Below are 21753 nucleotides of genomic sequence, written 5' to 3' on the forward strand. Positions count from 1 at the left end.
TATATGGAGAAGTATCGATATAACGAGAAGTATCGATATATCGAAAAGTATCAATATATCGAAAAGTATTGATATATCGATAAGTATCGATGTATCGAAAAGTATCCATATATCGAAAAGTATCAATATATCGAAAAGTATCGATATATCGAAAAGTATCGATATATCGATAAGTATCGATATATCGAGAGGTATCGATATATCGAAAAGTATCGATATATCGAAAAGTATCGATATATCGAAAATTATCGGTATATCGAAAAGTATCGATATATCGAAAAGTACCGATATATCGATAAGTACCGATATATCGAAAAGTACCGAAAAGATATCGAAAAGTATCGAAAAGATATCGAAAAGTAGCGATATAATATCGAAAAGTATCGAAAAGATATCGAAAAGTATCGAAAAGATATCGAAAAGTATCGAAAAGATATCGAAAAGTGTCTATATATAATGAAAAGTATCTATATATAATAAAAAGTATCGATATATAATGAAAAGTATCGATATATAATGTGAAAAGTATCGAAAAGATATCGATAAGTATCGAAAAGATATCGATAAGTATCGAAAAGATATCGATAAGTATCGAAAAGATATCGATAAGTATCGAAAAGATATAGATAAGTTTCGAAAAGATATCGAAAAGTATCGAAAAGACATCGAAAAGTATCGAAAAGTTATCGAAAAGTATCGAAAAGATATCGAAAAGTATCGAAAAGTTATCGAAAAGTATCGAAAAGATATCGAAAAGTATCGAAAAGATATCGAAAAGTATCGAAAAGATATCGAAAAGTATCTATATATATCGAGAAGTATCTATATATATCGAAAAGTATCTATATATATCGAAAAGTATCTATATATAATGAAAAGTATCGATATATAATTAAAAGTATCGATATATAATGAAAAGTATCGATATATAATGATAAGTATCGATATATAATGATAAGTATCGATATATAAGTACCGAAAAGATATCGAAAAGTACCGAAAAGATATCGAAAAGTACCGAAAAGATATCGAAAAGTATCGAAAAGATATCGAAAAGTATCGAAAAGATATCGAAAAGTATCGAAAAGATATCAAAAAGTATCGATATATCGATAAGTATCGAAAAGATATCGAAAAGTATCGATATATCGATAAGTATCGATAATTCGAAAAGTATCGATATATCGAAAACTATAGATATAACGAAAAGTATCGATATATCGAAAAGTATCGATATATCGATAAGTATCGATATATCGAAAAGTATCGATATATCGATAAGTATCGATATATCGATAAGTATCGATATATCGCAAAGTATCGATATATCGATAAGTATCGATATATCGGTAAGTACAGAAAAGATATCGAAAAGTACCGAAAAGATATCGATAAGTACCGTAATGATATCGAAAAGTACCGAAAAGATATCGAAAAGTACCGAAAAGATATCTAAAAGTACCGAAAAGATATCGAAAAGTACCGAAAAGATATCGAAAAGTACCGAAAAGATATCGAAAAGTACCGAAAAGATTTCGAAAAGTACCGAAAAGATATCGAAAAGTACCGAAAAGATATCGAAAAGTACCGAAAAGATATCGAAAATTACCGTAAAGATATCGAAAAGTACCGAAAAGATATCGAAAAGTACCGAAAAGATATCGAAAAGTACCGAAAAGATATCGACAAGTACCGAAAAGATATCGACAAGTACCGAAAAGATATCGACAAGTACCGAAAAGATATCGAAAAGTACCGAAAAGATATCGAAAAGTACCGAAAAAATATCGAAAAGTATCGATATATCGAAAAGTATCGATATATCGAAAAGTATCGATATATCGATAAGTATCGATGTATCGAAAAGTATCGATGTATCGAAAAGTATCGATATATCGATAAGTATCGATACATCGAAAAGTATCGATATATCGATAAGTATCGATATATCGAAAAGTATCGATGTATCGAAAAGTATCGATATATCGATAAGTATCGATATATCGAAAAGTATCGATATATCGAAAAGTATCGATATATCTAATAGTATCGATATAACGAAAAGTATCGATATATCGAAAAGTATCGATATATCGATAAGTATCGATATATCGAAAAGTATCGATATATCGATAAGTATCGATATATCGAAAAGTATCGATATATCGATAAGTATCCATATATCGATAAGTATCGATATATCGATAAGTATCGATATATCGATCGATAAGTATCGATATATCGAAAAGTATCGATATATCGATAAGTATCCATATATCAATAAGTATCGATATATCGATATATCGATAAGTATCGATAGATCGATAAGTATCGATATATCGAAAAGTATCGATATATCGAAAAGTATCGATATATCGATAAGTATCGATATATCGAAAAGTATCGATATATCGATAAGTATCCATATATCGATAAGTATCGATATATCGATAAGTATCGATATATCGATCGATAAGTATCGATATATCGAAAAGTATCGATATATCGATAAGTATCCATATATCAATAAGTATCGATATATCGATATATCGATAAGTATCGATAAATCGATAAGTATCGATATATCGAAAAGTATCGATATATCGAAAAGTATCGATATATCGATAAGTATCGATATATCGATAAGTATCGATATATCGATAAGTATCGATATATCGAGAAGTATCGATTGTTCGAAAAGTATCGATATATCGAAAAGTATCGATATATCGAGAAGTATCGATTTATGGAAAAGTATCGATATATAGAAAAGTATCGATATATCGAAAAGTATCGATATATCCGATATATCGATAAGAATCGATACATCGAAAACTATCGATATATCGAAAAGTATCGATATATCGAAAACTATCGATATTTCGAAAAGTATCGATATATCGAAAAGTATCGATATATCGATAAGTATCGATAAGATATCGAAAAGTACCGATAAGATATCGAAAAGTACCGAAAAGATATCGAAAAGTATCGATATATATCGAATAGTATCGATATATATCGAAAAGTATTGATATATATCGAAAAGTATCTATATATAAGGAAAAGTATCGATATATAAGGAAAACTATCGATATATAATGAAAAGTATCGATATATAATGAAAAGTATCGATATATAATGATAAGTATGGATATATAATGATAAGTATCGATATATAATGATAAGTATCGATATATAATGATAAGTATCGATATATAAAGATAAGTATCGATATATAATAAAATGTATCGATATATAATGAAAAGTATCGAAAAGATATCGAAAAGTATCGAAAAGATATCGAAAAGTATCGAAAATATATCGAAAAGTATCATAAAGATCGAAAAGTATCGAAAAGATATCGAAAAGTATCGATATATCGAAAAGTATCGATATATCGAAAAGTATCGATATATCGATAATTATCGATATATCCGATATATCGATAAGTATCGATATATCGAAAACTATCGATATATCGAAAAGTATTGATATATCGAAAAGTATCGATATATCGAAAAGTATCGATATATCGAAAAGTATCGATATATCGGTAAGTATCGATATATCGATAAGTATCGATATATCGAAAAGTATCGATATATCGAAAAGTATCGATATATCGATAAGTATCGATATATCGATAAGTATCGATATATCGAAAAGTATCGATATATCGATAAGTATCGATATATCGCAAAGTATCGATATATCGATAAGTATCGATACATCGATAAGTATCGATATGTCGATAAGTATCTATATATCGATAAGTACAGAAAAGGTATCGAAAAGTACCGAAAAGATATCGAAAAGTACCGGAAAGATATCGAAAAGTACCGAAAAGATATCGAAAAGTACCGAAAAGATATCGAAAAGTACCGAAAAGATATCGAAAAGTATCGAAAAGATATCGAAAAGTATCGAAAAGATATCGAAAAGTATCGAAATGATATCGAAAAGTATCGAAAAGATATCGAAATGTATCGATATATCGAATAGTATCGATATATCGAATAGTATCATTATATCGATAAGTATCGATATAAAGAAAAGTACCGATATATCGAAAAGTACCGATATATCGATAAGTATCGATATATCGTTAATTATCGATAAGTATCGATATATCGATATGTATCGATATTTCGATAAGTATCGATATATCGATAAGTATCGATATATCGATAAGAATCGATATGTCGATAAGTATCGATATATCGATAAGTATCGATATATCGAAAAGTATCGATATATCGAAAAGTATCGATATATCGTAAAGAATCGATATATCGTAAAGTATCGATATATCGAAAAGTACCGATATATCGAAAAGTACCGAAAAGATATCGAAAAGTATCGAAAAGTACCGAAAAGATATCGAAAAGTACCGAAAAGATATCCAAAAGTACCGAAAAGATATCGAAAAGTACCGAAAAGATATCGAAAAGTACCGAAAAGATATCGAAAAGTACCGAAAAATTTTCGAAAAGTATCGAAAAGATATCGATAAGTATCGAAAAGATATCGATAAGTATTTATATATAATGAAAAGTATCTATATATAATAAAAAGTATCGATATATAATGAAAAGTATCGATATATAATGAAAAGTATCGAAAAGATATCGATAAGTATCGAAAAGATATCGATAAGTATCGAAATTTTATAGATAAGTATCGAAAAGATATCGAAAAGTATCGAAAAGATATCGAAAAGTATCGAAAAGACATCGAAAAGTATCGAAAAGATATCGAAAAGATATCGAAAAGTATCGAAAAGATATCGAAAAGTATCGAAAAGATATCGAAAAGTACCGAAAAAATATCGAAAAGTATCGATATATCGAAAAGTATCGATATATCGAAAAGTATCGATATATCGATAAGTATCGATGTATCGAAAAGTATCGATGTATCGAAAAGTATCGATATATCGATAAGTATCGATACATCGAAAAGTATCGATATATCGATAAGTATCGATATATCGAAAAGTATCGATGTATCGAAAAGTATCGATATATCGATAAGTATCGATATATCGAAAAGTATCGATATATCGAAAAGTATCGATATATCTAATAGTATCGATATATCAAGAAGTATCGATGTATCGAAAAGTATCGATATATCGAAAAGTATCGATATATCGAAAAGAATCGATATATCGATAAATATCGATATATCGAAAAGTACCGAAAAGATATCGATAAGTACCGAAAAGATATCGATAAGTACCGAAAAGATATCGATAAGTACCGAAAAGATATCTAAAAGTACCGAAAAGATATCTAAAAATACCGAAAAGATATCGAAAAGTACCGAAAAGATATCGAAAAGTACCGATAAGATATCGAAAAGTATCGAAAAGATATCGAAAAGTATCGAAAAGATATCGAAAAGTATCGAAAAGATATCGAAAAGTATCTATATATATCGAAAAGTATCTATATATATCGAAAAGTATCTATATATATCGAAAAGTATCTATATATAATGAAAAGTATCGATATATAATTAAAAGTATCGATATATAATGAAAAGTATCGATATATAATGATAAGTATCGATATATAATGATAAGTATCGATATATAAGTACCGAAAAGATATCGAAAAGTACCGAAAAGATATCGAAAAGTACCGAAAAGATATCGAAAAGTATCGAAAAGATATCGAAAAGTATCGAAAATATATCGAAAAGTATCGAAAAGATATCAAAAAGTATCGATATATCGATAAGTATCGAAAAGATATCGAAAAGTATCGATATATCGATAAGTATCGATATATCGAAAAGTATCGATATATCGAAAAGTATCGATATAACGAAAAGTATCGATATATCGAAAAGTATCGATATATCGATAAGTATCGATATATCGAAAAGTATCGATATATCGATAAGTATCGATATATCGAAAAGTATCGATATATCGATAAGTATCCATATATCGATAAGTATCGATATATCGATAAGTATCGATATATCGATCGATAAGTATCGATACATCGAAAAGTATCGATATATCGATAAGTATCGATAAATCGAAAAGTATCGATGTATCGAGAAGTATCGATATATCGATAAGTATCGATATATCGAAAAGTATCGATATATCGAGAAGTATCGATATATCGATAATAATCGATATATCGATAAGTATCGATATATCGATAAGTATCGATATATCGATAAGTATCCATATATCGATAAGTATCGATATATCGATAAGTATCGATATATCGATCGATAAGTATCGATACATCGAAAAGTATCGATATATCGATAAGTATCGATAAATCGAAAAGTATCGATGTATCGAAAAGTATCGATATATCGATAAGTATCGATATATCGAAAAGTATCGATATCTCGAGAAGTATCGATATATCGATAATAATCGATATATCGATAAGTATCGATATATCGATAAGTATCGATATATCGATAAGTATCGATTTATCGATAAGTATCGATATATCGATAAGTATCGATATATAGAAAAATATCGATATATCGTAAAGTATCGATATATCGAAAAGTATCGATATATCGATAAGTATCGATATATCGATAAGTATCGATGTATCGAAAAGTATCGATATATCGATAAGTATCGATATATCGATAAGTATCGATATATCGATAAGTATCGATATATCGATAAGTACCGAAAAGATATCGAAAAGTACCGAAAAGATATCGAAAAGTACCGAAAAGATATCGAAAAGTACCGAAAAGATATCGAAAAGTACCGAAAAGATATCAAAAAGTACCGAAAAGATATCGAAAAGTACCGAAAAGATATCGAAAAGTACCGAAAAGATTTCGAAAAGTACCGAAAAGATATCGAAAAGTACCGAAAAGATATCGAAAAGTACCGAAAATATATCGAAAAGTACCGAAAAGATATCGAAAAGTACCGAAAAGATATCGAAAAGTACCGAAAAGATATCGAAAAGTACCGAAAAGATATCGAAAAGTACCGAAAAGATATCGACAAGTACCGAAAAGATATCGAAAAGTACCGAAAAGATATCGAAAAGTATCGAAAAGATATCGAAAAGTATCGTTAAGATATCGAAAAGTATCGTAAAGATATCGAAAAGTATCGAAAAGATATCGAAAAGTATCAATGTATCGATAAGTATCGATATATCGATAAGTATCGATATATCGAAAAGTATCGATATATCGATAAGTATCGATATATCGAAAAGTATCGATATATCGAAAAGTATCGATATATCGAAAAGTATCGATATATCGATAAGGATCGATATATCGAAAAGTATCGATATATCGATAAGTATCCATATATCAATAAGTATCGATATATCGAAATATCGATTTATATATATATATATATCGATATATCGATAAGTATAAGTATATATCGATAAGTATCGATATATCGATAAGTGTCGATATATCGAAAAGTATCGATATATCGAAAAGTATCGATATATCGATAAGTATCGATATATCGATAAGTATCGATATATCGATAAGTATCGATATATGGAGAAGTATCGATATAACGAGAAGTATCGATATATCGAAAAGTATCAATATATCGAAAAGTATTGATATATCGATAAGTATCGATGTATCGAAAAGTATCCATATATCGAAAAGTATCAATATATCGAAAAGTATCGATATATCGAAAAGTATCGATATATCGATAAGTATCGATATATCGAGAGGTATCGATATATCGAAAAGTATCGATATATCGAAAAGTATCGATATATCGAAAATTATCGGTATATCGAAAAGTATCGATATATCGAAAAGTACCGATATATCGATAAGTACCGATATATCGAAAAGTACCGAAAAGATATCGAAAAGTATCGAAAAGATATCGAAAAGTAGCGATATAATATCGAAAAGTATCGAAAAGATATCGAAAAGTATCGAAAAGATATCGAAAAGTATCGAAAAGATATCGAAAAGTGTCTATATATAATGAAAAGTATCTATATATAATAAAAAGTATCGATATATAATGAAAAGTATCGATATATAATGTGAAAAGTATCGAAAAGATATCGATAAGTATCGAAAAGATATCGATAAGTATCGAAAAGATATCGATAAGTATCGAAAAGATATCGATAAGTATCGAAAAGATATAGATAAGTTTCGAAAAGATATCGAAAAGTATCGAAAAGACATCGAAAAGTATCGAAAAGTTATCGAAAAGTATCGAAAAGATATCGAAAAGTATCGAAAAGTTATCGAAAAGTATCGAAAAGATATCGAAAAGTATCGAAAAGATATCGAAAAGTATCGAAAAGATATCGAAAAGTATCTATATATATCGAGAAGTATCTATATATATCGAAAAGTATCTATATATATCGAAAAGTATCTATATATAATGAAAAGTATCGATATATAATTAAAAGTATCGATATATAATGAAAAGTATCGATATATAATGATAAGTATCGATATATAATGATAAGTATCGATATATAAGTACCGAAAAGATATCGAAAAGTACCGAAAAGATATCGAAAAGTACCGAAAAGATATCGAAAAGTATCGAAAAGATATCGAAAAGTATCGAAAAGATATCGAAAAGTATCGAAAAGATATCAAAAAGTATCGATATATCGATAAGTATCGAAAAGATATCGAAAAGTATCGATATATCGATAAGTATCGATAATTCGAAAAGTATCGATATATCGAAAACTATAGATATAACGAAAAGTATCGATATATCGAAAAGTATCGATATATCGATAAGTATCGATATATCGAAAAGTATCGATATATCGATAAGTATCGATATATCGATAAGTATCGATATATCGCAAAGTATCGATATATCGATAAGTATCGATATATCGGTAAGTACAGAAAAGATATCGAAAAGTACCGAAAAGATATCGATAAGTACCGTAATGATATCGAAAAGTACCGAAAAGATATCGAAAAGTACCGAAAAGATATCTAAAAGTACCGAAAAGATATCGAAAAGTACCGAAAAGATATCGAAAAGTACCGAAAAGATATCGAAAAGTACCGAAAAGATTTCGAAAAGTACCGAAAAGATATCGAAAAGTACCGAAAAGATATCGAAAAGTACCGAAAAGATATCGAAAATTACCGTAAAGATATCGAAAAGTACCGAAAAGATATCGAAAAGTACCGAAAAGATATCGAAAAGTACCGAAAAGATATCGACAAGTACCGAAAAGATATCGACAAGTACCGAAAAGATATCGACAAGTACCGAAAAGATATCGAAAAGTACCGAAAAGATATCGAAAAGTACCGAAAAAATATCGAAAAGTATCGATATATCGAAAAGTATCGATATATCGAAAAGTATCGATATATCGATAAGTATCGATGTATCGAAAAGTATCGATGTATCGAAAAGTATCGATATATCGATAAGTATCGATACATCGAAAAGTATCGATATATCGATAAGTATCGATATATCGAAAAGTATCGATGTATCGAAAAGTATCGATATATCGATAAGTATCGATATATCGAAAAGTATCGATATATCGAAAAGTATCGATATATCTAATAGTATCGATATAACGAAAAGTATCGATATATCGAAAAGTATCGATATATCGATAAGTATCGATATATCGAAAAGTATCGATATATCGATAAGTATCGATATATCGAAAAGTATCGATATATCGATAAGTATCCATATATCGATAAGTATCGATATATCGATAAGTATCGATATATCGATCGATAAGTATCGATATATCGAAAAGTATCGATATATCGATAAGTATCCATATATCAATAAGTATCGATATATCGATATATCGATAAGTATCGATAGATCGATAAGTATCGATATATCGAAAAGTATCGATATATCGAAAAGTATCGATATATCGATAAGTATCGATATATCGAAAAGTATCGATATATCGATAAGTATCCATATATCGATAAGTATCGATATATCGATAAGTATCGATATATCGATCGATAAGTATCGATATATCGAAAAGTATCGATATATCGATAAGTATCCATATATCAATAAGTATCGATATATCGATATATCGATAAGTATCGATAAATCGATAAGTATCGATATATCGAAAAGTATCGATATATCGAAAAGTATCGATATATCGATAAGTATCGATATATCGATAAGTATCGATATATCGATAAGTATCGATATATCGAGAAGTATCGATTGTTCGAAAAGTATCGATATATCGAAAAGTATCGATATATCGAGAAGTATCGATTTATGGAAAAGTATCGATATATAGAAAAGTATCGATATATCGAAAAGTATCGATATATCCGATATATCGATAAGAATCGATACATCGAAAACTATCGATATATCGAAAAGTATCGATATATCGAAAACTATCGATATTTCGAAAAGTATCGATATATCGAAAAGTATCGATATATCGATAAGTATCGATAAGATATCGAAAAGTACCGATAAGATATCGAAAAGTACCGAAAAGATATCGAAAAGTATCGATATATATCGAATAGTATCGATATATATCGAAAAGTATTGATATATATCGAAAAGTATCTATATATAAGGAAAAGTATCGATATATAAGGAAAACTATCGATATATAATGAAAAGTATCGATATATAATGAAAAGTATCGATATATAATGATAAGTATGGATATATAATGATAAGTATCGATATATAATGATAAGTATCGATATATAATGATAAGTATCGATATATAAAGATAAGTATCGATATATAATAAAATGTATCGATATATAATGAAAAGTATCGAAAAGATATCGAAAAGTATCGAAAAGATATCGAAAAGTATCGAAAATATATCGAAAAGTATCATAAAGATCGAAAAGTATCGAAAAGATATCGAAAAGTATCGATATATCGAAAAGTATCGATATATCGAAAAGTATCGATATATCGATAATTATCGATATATCCGATATATCGATAAGTATCGATATATCGAAAACTATCGATATATCGAAAAGTATTGATATATCGAAAAGTATCGATATATCGAAAAGTATCGATATATCGAAAAGTATCGATATATCGGTAAGTATCGATATATCGATAAGTATCGATATATCGAAAAGTATCGATATATCGAAAAGTATCGATATATCGATAAGTATCGATATATCGATAAGTATCGATATATCGAAAAGTATCGATATATCGATAAGTATCGATATATCGCAAAGTATCGATATATCGATAAGTATCGATACATCGATAAGTATCGATATGTCGATAAGTATCTATATATCGATAAGTACAGAAAAGGTATCGAAAAGTACCGAAAAGATATCGAAAAGTACCGGAAAGATATCGAAAAGTACCGAAAAGATATCGAAAAGTACCGAAAAGATATCGAAAAGTACCGAAAAGATATCGAAAAGTATCGAAAAGATATCGAAAAGTATCGAAAAGATATCGAAAAGTATCGAAATGATATCGAAAAGTATCGAAAAGATATCGAAATGTATCGATATATCGAATAGTATCGATATATCGAATAGTATCATTATATCGATAAGTATCGATATAAAGAAAAGTACCGATATATCGAAAAGTACCGATATATCGATAAGTATCGATATATCGTTAATTATCGATAAGTATCGATATATCGATATGTATCGATATTTCGATAAGTATCGATATATCGATAAGTATCGATATATCGATAAGAATCGATATGTCGATAAGTATCGATATATCGATAAGTATCGATATATCGAAAAGTATCGATATATCGAAAAGTATCGATATATCGTAAAGAATCGATATATCGTAAAGTATCGATATATCGAAAAGTACCGATATATCGAAAAGTACCGAAAAGATATCGAAAAGTATCGAAAAGTACCGAAAAGATATCGAAAAGTACCGAAAAGATATCCAAAAGTACCGAAAAGATATCGAAAAGTACCGAAAAGATATCGAAAAGTACCGAAAAGATATCGAAAAGTACCGAAAAATTTTCGAAAAGTATCGAAAAGATATCGATAAGTATCGAAAAGATATCGATAAGTATTTATATATAATGAAAAGTATCTATATATAATAAAAAGTATCGATATATAATGAAAAGTATCGATATATAATGAAAAGTATCGAAAAGATATCGATAAGTATCGAAAAGATATCGATAAGTATCGAAATTTTATAGATAAGTATCGAAAAGATATCGAAAAGTATCGAAAAGATATCGAAAAGTATCGAAAAGACATCGAAAAGTATCGAAAAGATATCGAAAAGATATCGAAAAGTATCGAAAAGATATCGAAAAGTATCGAAAAGATATCGAAAAGTACCGAAAAAATATCGAAAAGTATCGATATATCGAAAAGTATCGATATATCGAAAAGTATCGATATATCGATAAGTATCGATGTATCGAAAAGTATCGATGTATCGAAAAGTATCGATATATCGATAAGTATCGATACATCGAAAAGTATCGATATATCGATAAGTATCGATATATCGAAAGTATCGATGTATCGAAAAGTATCGATATATCGATAAGTATCGATATATCGAAAAGTATCGATATATCGAAAAGTATCGATATATCTAATAGTATCGATATATCAAGAAGTATCGATGTATAGAAAAGTATCGATATATCGAAAAGTATCGATATATCGAAAAGAATCGATATATCGATAAATATCGATATATCGAAAAGTACCGAAAAGATATCGATAAGTACCGAAAAGATATCGATAAGTACCGAAAAGATATCGATAAGTACCGAAAAGATATCTAAAAGTACCGAAAAGATATCTAAAAATACCGAAAAGATATCGAAAAGTACCGAAAAGATATCGAAAAGTACCGAGAAGATATCGAAAAGTATCGAAAAGATATCGAAAAGTATCGAAAAGATATCGAAAAGTATCGAAAAGATATCGAAAAGTATCTATATATATCGAAAAGTATCTATATATATCGAAAAGTATCTATATATATCGAAAAGTATCTATATATAATGAAAAGTATCGATATATAATTAAAAGTATCGATATATAATGAAAAGTATCGATATATAATGATAAGTATCGATATATAATGATAAGTATCGATATATAAGTACCGAAAAGATATCGAAAAGTACCGAAAAGATATCGAAAAGTATCGAAAAGATATCGAAAAGTATCGAAAATATATCGAAAAGTATCGAAAAGATATCAAAAAGTATCGATATATCGATAAGTATCGAAAAGATATCGAAAAGTATCGATATATCGATAAGTATCGATATATCGAAAAGTATCGATATATCGAAAAGTATCGATATAACGAAAAGTATCGATATATCGAAAAGTATCGATATATCGATAAGTATCGATATATCGAAAAGTATCGATATATCGATAAGTATCGATATATCGAAAAGTATCGATATATCGATAAGTATCCATATATCGATAAGTATAGATATATCGATCGATAAGTATCGATACATCGAAAAGTATCGATATATCGATAAGTATCGATAAATCGAAAAGTATCGATGTATCGAGAAGTATCGATATATCGATAAGTATCGATATATCGAAAAGTATCGATATATCGAGAAGTATCGATATATCGATAATAATCGATATATCGATAAGTATCGATATATCGATAAGTATCGATATATCGATAAGTATCCATATATCGATAAGTATCGATATATCGATAAGTATCGATATATCGATCGATAAGTATCGATACATCGAAAAGTATCGATATATCGATAAGTATCGATAAATCGAAAAGTATCGATGTATCGAAAAGTATCGATATATCGATAAGTATCGATATATCGAAAAGTATCGATATATCGAGAAGTATCGATATATCGATAATAATCGATATATCGATAAGTATCGATATATCGATAAGTATCGATATATCGATAAGTATCGATTTATCGATAAGTATCGATATATCGATAAGTATCGATATATCGAAAAATATCGATATATCGTAAAGTATCGATATATCGAAAAGTATCGATATATCGATAAGTATCGATATATCGATAAGTATCGATGTATCGAAAAGTATCGATATATCGATAAGTATCGATATATCGATAAGTATCGATATATCGATAAGTATCGATATATCGATAAGTACCGAAAAGATATCGAAAAGTACCGAAAAGATATCGAAAAGTACCGAAAAGATATCGAAAAGTACCGAAAAGATATCGAAAAGTACCGAAAAGATATCAAAAAGTACCGAAAAGATATCGAAAAGTACCGAAAAGATATCGAAAAGTACCGAAAAGATTTCGAAAAGTACCGAAAAGATATCGAAAAGTACCGAAAAGATATCGAAAAGTACCGAAAATATATCGAAAAGTACCGAAAAGATATCGAAAAGTACCGAAAAGATATCGAAAAGTACCGAAAAGATATCGAAAAGTACCGAAAAGATATCGAAAAGTACCGAAAAGATATCGAAAAGTACCGAAAAGATATCGACAAGTACCGAAAAGATATCGAAAAGTACCGAAAAGATATCGAAAAGTATCGAAAAGATATCGAAAAGTATCGTTAAGATATCGAAAAGTATCGTAAAGATATCGAAAAGTATCGAAAAGATATCGAAAAGTATCAATGTATCGATAAGTATCGATATATCGATAAGTATCGATATATCGAAAAGTATCGATATATCGATAAGTATCGATATATCGAAAAGTATCGATATATCGAAAAGTATCGATATATCGAAAAGTATCGATATATCGATAAGGATCGATATATCGAAAAGTATCGATATATCGATAAGTATCCATATATCAATAAGTATCGATATATCGAAATATCGATTTATATATATATATATCGATATATCGATAAGTATAAGTATATATCGATAAGTATCGATATATCGATAAGTATCGATATATCGAAAAGTATCGATATATCGAAAAGTATCGATATATCGAAAAGTATCGATATATCGATAAGTATCGATATATCGATAAGTATCGATATATCGATAAGTATCGATATAACGATAAGTATCGATATATCGATAAGTATCGATATATGGAGAAGTATCGATATAACGAGAAGTATCGATATATCGAAAAGTATCAATATATCGAAAAGTATTGATATATCGATAAGTATCGATGTATCGAAAAGTATCCATATATCGAAAAGTATCAATATATCGAAAAGTATCGAAATATCGAAAAGTATCGATATATCGATAAGTATCGATATATCGAGAGGTATCGATATATCGAAAAGTATCGATATATCGAAAAGTATCGATATATCGAAAAGTATCGGTATATCGAAAAGTATCGATATATCGAAAAGTACCGATATATCGATAAGTACCGATATATCGAAAAGTACCGAAAAGATATCGAAAAGTATCGAAAAGATATCGAAAAGTAGCGATATAATATCGAAAAGTATCGAAAAGATATCGAAAAGTATCGAAAAGATATCGAAAAGTATCGAAAAGATATCGAAAAGTGTCTATATATAATGAAAAGTATCTATATATAATAAAAAGTATCGATATATAATGAAAAGTATCGATATATAATGTGAAAAGTATCGAAAAGATATCGATAAGTATCGAAAAGATATCGATAAGTATCGAAAAGATATCGATAAGTATCGAAAAGATATAGATAAGTTTCGAAAAGATATCGAAAAGTATCGAAAAGACATCGAAAAGTATCGAAAAGTTATCGAAAAGTATCGAAAAGATATCGAAAAGTATCGAAAAGTTATCGAAAAGTATCGAAAAGATATCGAAAAGTATCGAAAAGATATCGAAAAGTATCTATATATATCGAAAAGTATCTATATATATCGAAAAGTATCTATATATATCGAAAAGTATCTATATATAATGAAAAGTATCGATATATAATTAAAAGTATCGATATATAATGAAAAGTATCGATATATAATGATAAGTATCGATATATAATGATAAGTATCGATATATAAGTACCGAAAAGATATCGAAAAGTACCGAAAAGATATCGAAAAGTACCGAAAAGATATCGAAAAGTATCGAAAAGATATCGAAAAGTATCGAAAAGATATCGAAAAGTATCGAAAAGATATCAAAAAGTATCGATATATCGATAAGTATCGAAAAGATATCGAAAAGTATCGATATATCGATAAGTATCGATGATTCGAAAAGTATCGATATATCGAAAACTATAGATATAACGAAAAGTATCGATATATCGAAAAGTATCGATATATCGAAAAGTATCGATATATCGATAAGTATCGATATATCGATAAGTATCGATATATCGATAAGTATCGATATATCGATAAGTATCGATATATCGATAAGTATAGATATATCGATAAGTATCGATATATCGATAAGTATCGATATATCGCAAAGTATCGATATATCGATAAGTATCGATATATCGGTAAGTACAGAAAAGATATCGAAAAGTACCGAAAAGATATCGATAAGTACCGGAATGATATCGAAAAGTACCGAAAAGATATCGAAAAGTACCGAAAAGATATCGAAAAGTACCGAAAAGATATCGAAAAGTACCGAAAAGATATCGAAAAGTACCGAAAAGATTTCGAAAAGTACCGAAAAGATATCGAAAAGTACCGAAAAGATATCGAAAAGTACCGAAAAGATATCGAAAATTACCGTAAAGATATCGAAAAGTACCGAAAAGATATCGAAAAGTACCGAAAAGATATCGAAAAGTACCGAAAAGATATCGACAAGTACCGAAAAGATATCGACAAGTACCGAAAAGATATCGACAAGTACCGAAAAGATATCGAAAAGTACCGAAAAGATATCGAAAAGTATCGAAAAGATATCGAAAAGTATTGAAAAGATATCGAAAAGTATCGCAAAGATATCGAAAAGTATCGAAAAGATATCGAAAAGTATCGATATATCGATAAGTATCGATATATCGAAAAGTATCGAAAAGATATCGAAAAGTATCGATATATCGAAAAGTATCAATATGTCGAAAAGTATCGATATATCGATAAGTATCGATATATCGATAAGTATCGATATATCGAAAAGTATCGATATATCGATAAGTATCGATATATCGATAAGTATCGATATATCGAAAAGTATCGATATATCGATAAGTATCGATATATCGATAAGTATCGATATATCGAGAAGTATCGAAATATCGAAAAGTATCGATATATCGATAAGTATGGATATATCGAATAGTATCGATATATCGAAAAGTATCGATATATCGATAAGTATCCATGTATCGATAAGTATCTATATATCGATATATCGATAAGTATCGATATATCGATAAGTACCGATATATCGATAAGTATCGATAAGTATCGATATATCGATAAGTATCGATGTATCGAAAAGTATCGATATATCGAAAAGTATCGATGTATCGAAAAGTATCGATATATCGAAAAGTATCGATATATCGAAAAGTATCGATATATCGAAAAGTATCGATATATCGAAAAGTACCGATATATCGATAAGTACCGATATATCGAAAAGTACCGAAAAGATATCGAAAAGTATCGAAAAGATATCGAAAAGTATCGATATATCGAAAAGTATCAATATGTCGATAAGTATCGATATATCGATAAGTATCGATATATCGATAAGTATCGATATATCGAAAAGTATCGATATATCGATAAGTATCGATATATCGATAAGTATCGATCTATCGAAAAGTATCGTTATATCGATAAGTATCGAAAAGATATCGAAAAGTATCGAAAAGATCGAAAAGTATCGAAAAGATATCGCAAAGTATCGATATATCGATAAGTATCGATATATCGAAAAGTATCGATATATCGATAAGTATCGATATGTCGATAAGTATCGATATATCGATAAGTATCGATATATCGAAAAGTATCGATATATCGAAAAGTATCGATATATCGTAAAGAATCGATATATCGTAAAGTATCGATATATCGAAAGGTACCGATATATCGAAAAGTACCGAAAAGATATCGAAAAGTATCGAAAAGATATCGAAAAGTACCGAAAAGATATCGAAAAGTACCGAAAAGATATCCAAAAGTACCGAAAAGATATCGAAAAGTACCGAAAAGATATCGAAAAGTACCGAAAAGATATCGAAAAGTACCGAAAAATTTTCGAAAAGTATCGAAAAGATATCGATAAGTATCGAAAAGATATCGATAAGTATTTATATATAATGAAAAGTATCTATATATAATAAAAAGTATCGATATATAATGAAAAGTATCGATATATAATGAAAAGTATCGAAAAGATATCGATAAGTATCGAAAAGATATCGATAAGTATCGAAAAGATATCGACAAGTATCGAAAAGTTATCGATAAGTATCGAAATTTTATAGATAAGTATCGAAAAGATATCGAAAAGTATCGAAAAGATATCGAAAAGTATCGAAAAGACATCGAAAAGTATCGAAAAGATATCGAAAAGATATCGAAAAGTATCGAAAAGATATCGAAAAGTACCGAAAAGATATCGAAACGTATCGAATAGTATCGATATTTATCGAAAAGTATCGATATATATCGAAAAGTATCTATATATAAGGAAAAGTATCGATATATAATGAAAAGTATCGATATATAATGAAAAGTATCGATATATAATGATAAGTATGGATATATAATGATAAGTATCGATATATAATGATAAGTATCGATATATAATAATAGGTATCGATATATAATGATAAGTATCGATATATAATGAAAGGTATCGATATATAATAAAAAGTATCGATATATAATGAAAGGTATCGATATATAATAAAAAGTATCGATATATAATGAAAAGTATCGAAAAGATATCGAAAAGTATCGAAAAGATATCGAAAAGTATCGAAAAGATATCGAAAAGTATCGAAAAGTATCGAAAAGATATCGAAAAGTATCGAAAAGATCGAAGAAAAGATATCGAAAAGTATCGTTATATCGATAAGTATCGATATATCGAAAAGTATCGATATATCGATAAGTATTGATATATCCGATATATCGATAAGTATCGATATATCGAAAAGTATCGATAAATCTATAAGTATCGATAAATCGATAAGTATCGATATAACGAAAAGTATCGATATATCGAAAAGTATCGATATATCGAAAAGTATCGATATATCTAAAAGTATCGATACATCGAAAAGTATCGATATATCGAAAAGTATCGATATATCGATAAGTATCGATAAGATATCGAAAAGTATCGATATATCGAAAAGTATCGATATATCGAAAAGTACCGATACATCGATAAGTACCGATATATCGAAAAGTATCGAAAAGATATCGATAAGTACCGAAAAGATATCGATAAGTACCGAAAAGATATCGAAAAGTATCGATATATATCGAAAAGTATCTATATATAAGGAAAAGTATCGATATATAAGCAAAAGTATCGATATATAATGAAAAGTATCGATATATAATGAAAAGTATCGATATATAATGAAAACTATCGATATATAATGAAAAGTATCGAAAAGATATCGAAAAGTATCGAAAAGATATCGAAAAGTATCGAAAAGATATCGAAAAGTATCGAAAAGATATCGAAAAGTATCGATATATCGAAAAGTATCGATATATCGATAAGTATCGATATATCGAAAAGTATCGATATATCGAAAAGTATCGATATATCGATAAGTATCGACATATCGAAAAGTGTCGATATATCGAAAAGTATCGATATATCGAAAAGTATCGATATATCGTAAAGTATCGATATATCGAAAAGTACCGATATATCGAAAAGTACCGAAAAGATATCGAAAAGTACCGAAAAGATATCGAAAAGTACCGAAAAGATATCCAAAAGTACCGAAAAGATATCGAAAAGTACCGAAAAGGTATCGAAAAGTACCGAAAATATATCGAAAAGTATCGAAAAGATATCGAAAAGTATCGAAAAGATATCGAAAAGTATCGAAAAGATATCGAAAAGTATCGAGAAGATATCAAAAAGTATCGATATATCGATAAGTATCGAAAAGATATCGAAAAGTATCGATATATCGATAAGTATCGATATATCGAAAAGTATCGATATATCGAAAAGTATCGATATAACGAAAAGTATCGATATATCGAAAAGTATCGATATATCGATAAGTATCGATATATCGAAAAGTATCGATATATCGATAAGTATCGATATATCGAAAAGTATCGATATATCGATAAGTATCCATATATCGATAAGTATCGATATATCGATAAGTATAGATATATCGATCGATAAGTATCGATACATCGAAAAGTATCGATATATCGATAAGTATCGATAAATCGAAAAGTATCGATGTATCGAGAAGTATCGATATATCGATAAGTATCGATATATCGAAAAGTATCGATATATCGAGAAGTATCGATATATCGATAATAATCGATATATCGATAAGTATCGATATATCGATAAGTATCGATATATCGATAAGTATCCATATATCGATAAGTATCGATATATCGATAAGTATCGATATATCGATCGATAAGTATCGATACATCGAAAAGTATCGATATACCGATAAGTATCGATAAATCGAAAAGTATCGATGTATCGAAAAGTATCGATATATCGATAAGTATCGATATATCGAAAAGTATCGATATATCGAGAAGTATCGATATATCGATAATAATCGATATATCGATAAGTATCGATATATCGATAAGTATCGATATATCGATAAGTATCGATTTATCGATAAGTATCGATATATCGATAAGTATCGATATATCGAAAAATATCGATATATCGTAAAGTATCGATATATCGAAAAGTATCGATATATCGATAAGTATCGATATATCGATAAGTATCGATGTATCGAAAAGTATCGATATATCGATAAGTATCGATATATCGATAAGTATCGATATATCGATAAGTATCGATATATCGATAAGTACCGAAAAGATATTGAAAAGTACCGAAAAGATATCGAAAAGTACCGAAAAGATATCGAAAAGTACCGAAAAGATATCGAAAAGTACCGAAAAGATATCAAAAAGTACCGAAAAGATATCGAAAAGTACCGAAAAGATATCGAAAAGTACCGAAAAGATTTCGAAAAGTACCGAAAAGATATCGAAAAGTACCGAAAAGATATCGAAAAGTACCGAAAAGATATCGAAAAGTACCGAAAAGATATCGAAAAGTACCGAAAAGATATCGAAAAGTACCGAAAAGATATCGAAAAGTACCGAAAAGATATCGACAAGTACCGAAAAGATATCGAAAAGTACCGAAAAGATATCGAAAAGTATCGAAAAGATATCGAAAAGTATCGTTAAGATATCGAAAAGTATCGTAAAGATATCGAAAAGTATCGAAAAGATATCGAAAAGTATCAATGTATCGATAAGTATCGATATATCGATAAGTATCGATATATCGAAAAGTATCGATATATCGATAAGTATCGATATATCGAAAAGTATCGATATATCGAAAAGTATCGATATATCGAAAAGTATCGATATATCGATAAGGATCGATATATCGAAAAGTATCGATATATCGATAAGTATCCATATATCAATAAGTATCGATATATCGAAATATCGATTTATATATATATATATCGATATATCGATAAGTATAAGTATATATCGATAAGTATCGATATATCGATAAGTATCGATATATCGAAAAGTATCGAT

At 28.2% G+C, this 21753-nt stretch overlaps 4 protein-coding genes across 4 annotated transcripts; all 4 read left to right on the forward strand.

Moving 5' to 3' along the window:
* The first annotated feature begins 3 nt into the window (after window positions 1–3).
* LOC126232289 (golgin subfamily A member 6-like protein 7) lies at window positions 4–7085 on the forward strand. The gene is made up of 11 exons (XM_049942574.1): window positions 4–65; window positions 283–422; window positions 537–818; window positions 960–1155; window positions 1337–1349; window positions 1460–1812; window positions 3270–3407; window positions 3783–4004; window positions 4304–4557; window positions 4599–4856; window positions 6709–7085. The coding sequence occupies exons 1-11, from the start codon at window positions 4–6 to the stop codon at window positions 7083–7085; spliced, it is 2295 nt and encodes a 764-aa protein (XP_049798531.1).
* Window positions 7086–7530: 445 nt separating this feature from the next.
* Window positions 7531–14593, forward strand: LOC126232290 (structural maintenance of chromosomes protein 2-like). The gene is made up of 12 exons (XM_049942575.1): window positions 7531–7592; window positions 7810–7949; window positions 8064–8345; window positions 8487–8682; window positions 8864–8876; window positions 8987–9339; window positions 10797–10934; window positions 11310–11531; window positions 11831–12084; window positions 12126–12383; window positions 12841–12995; window positions 14186–14593. Exons 1-12 carry the CDS (start codon window positions 7531–7533, stop codon window positions 14591–14593), a joined length of 2481 nt encoding a protein of 826 aa, XP_049798532.1.
* A 583-nt stretch (window positions 14594–15176) lies between these two features.
* Window positions 15177–18574, forward strand: LOC126232291 (structural maintenance of chromosomes protein 2-like). Its single transcript, XM_049942576.1, has 6 exons — window positions 15177–15242; window positions 15614–15863; window positions 16005–16200; window positions 16477–16890; window positions 18014–18261; window positions 18303–18574. Exons 1-6 carry the CDS (start codon window positions 15177–15179, stop codon window positions 18572–18574), a joined length of 1446 nt encoding a protein of 481 aa, XP_049798533.1.
* A 292-nt stretch (window positions 18575–18866) lies between these two features.
* LOC126232292 (histone-lysine N-methyltransferase, H3 lysine-79 specific-like) lies at window positions 18867–21384 on the forward strand. Its single transcript, XM_049942577.1, has 3 exons — window positions 18867–19054; window positions 19872–20049; window positions 21019–21384. The coding sequence occupies exons 1-3, from the start codon at window positions 18867–18869 to the stop codon at window positions 21382–21384; spliced, it is 732 nt and encodes a 243-aa protein (XP_049798534.1).
* Window positions 21385–21753: the final 369 nt, after the last annotated feature.

Source organism: Schistocerca nitens, unplaced genomic scaffold (genome assembly GCF_023898315.1).
Source record: "Schistocerca nitens isolate TAMUIC-IGC-003100 unplaced genomic scaffold, iqSchNite1.1 HiC_scaffold_468, whole genome shotgun sequence".
In the NCBI taxonomy this organism is placed as follows: domain Eukaryota; kingdom Metazoa; phylum Arthropoda; class Insecta; order Orthoptera; family Acrididae; genus Schistocerca; species Schistocerca nitens.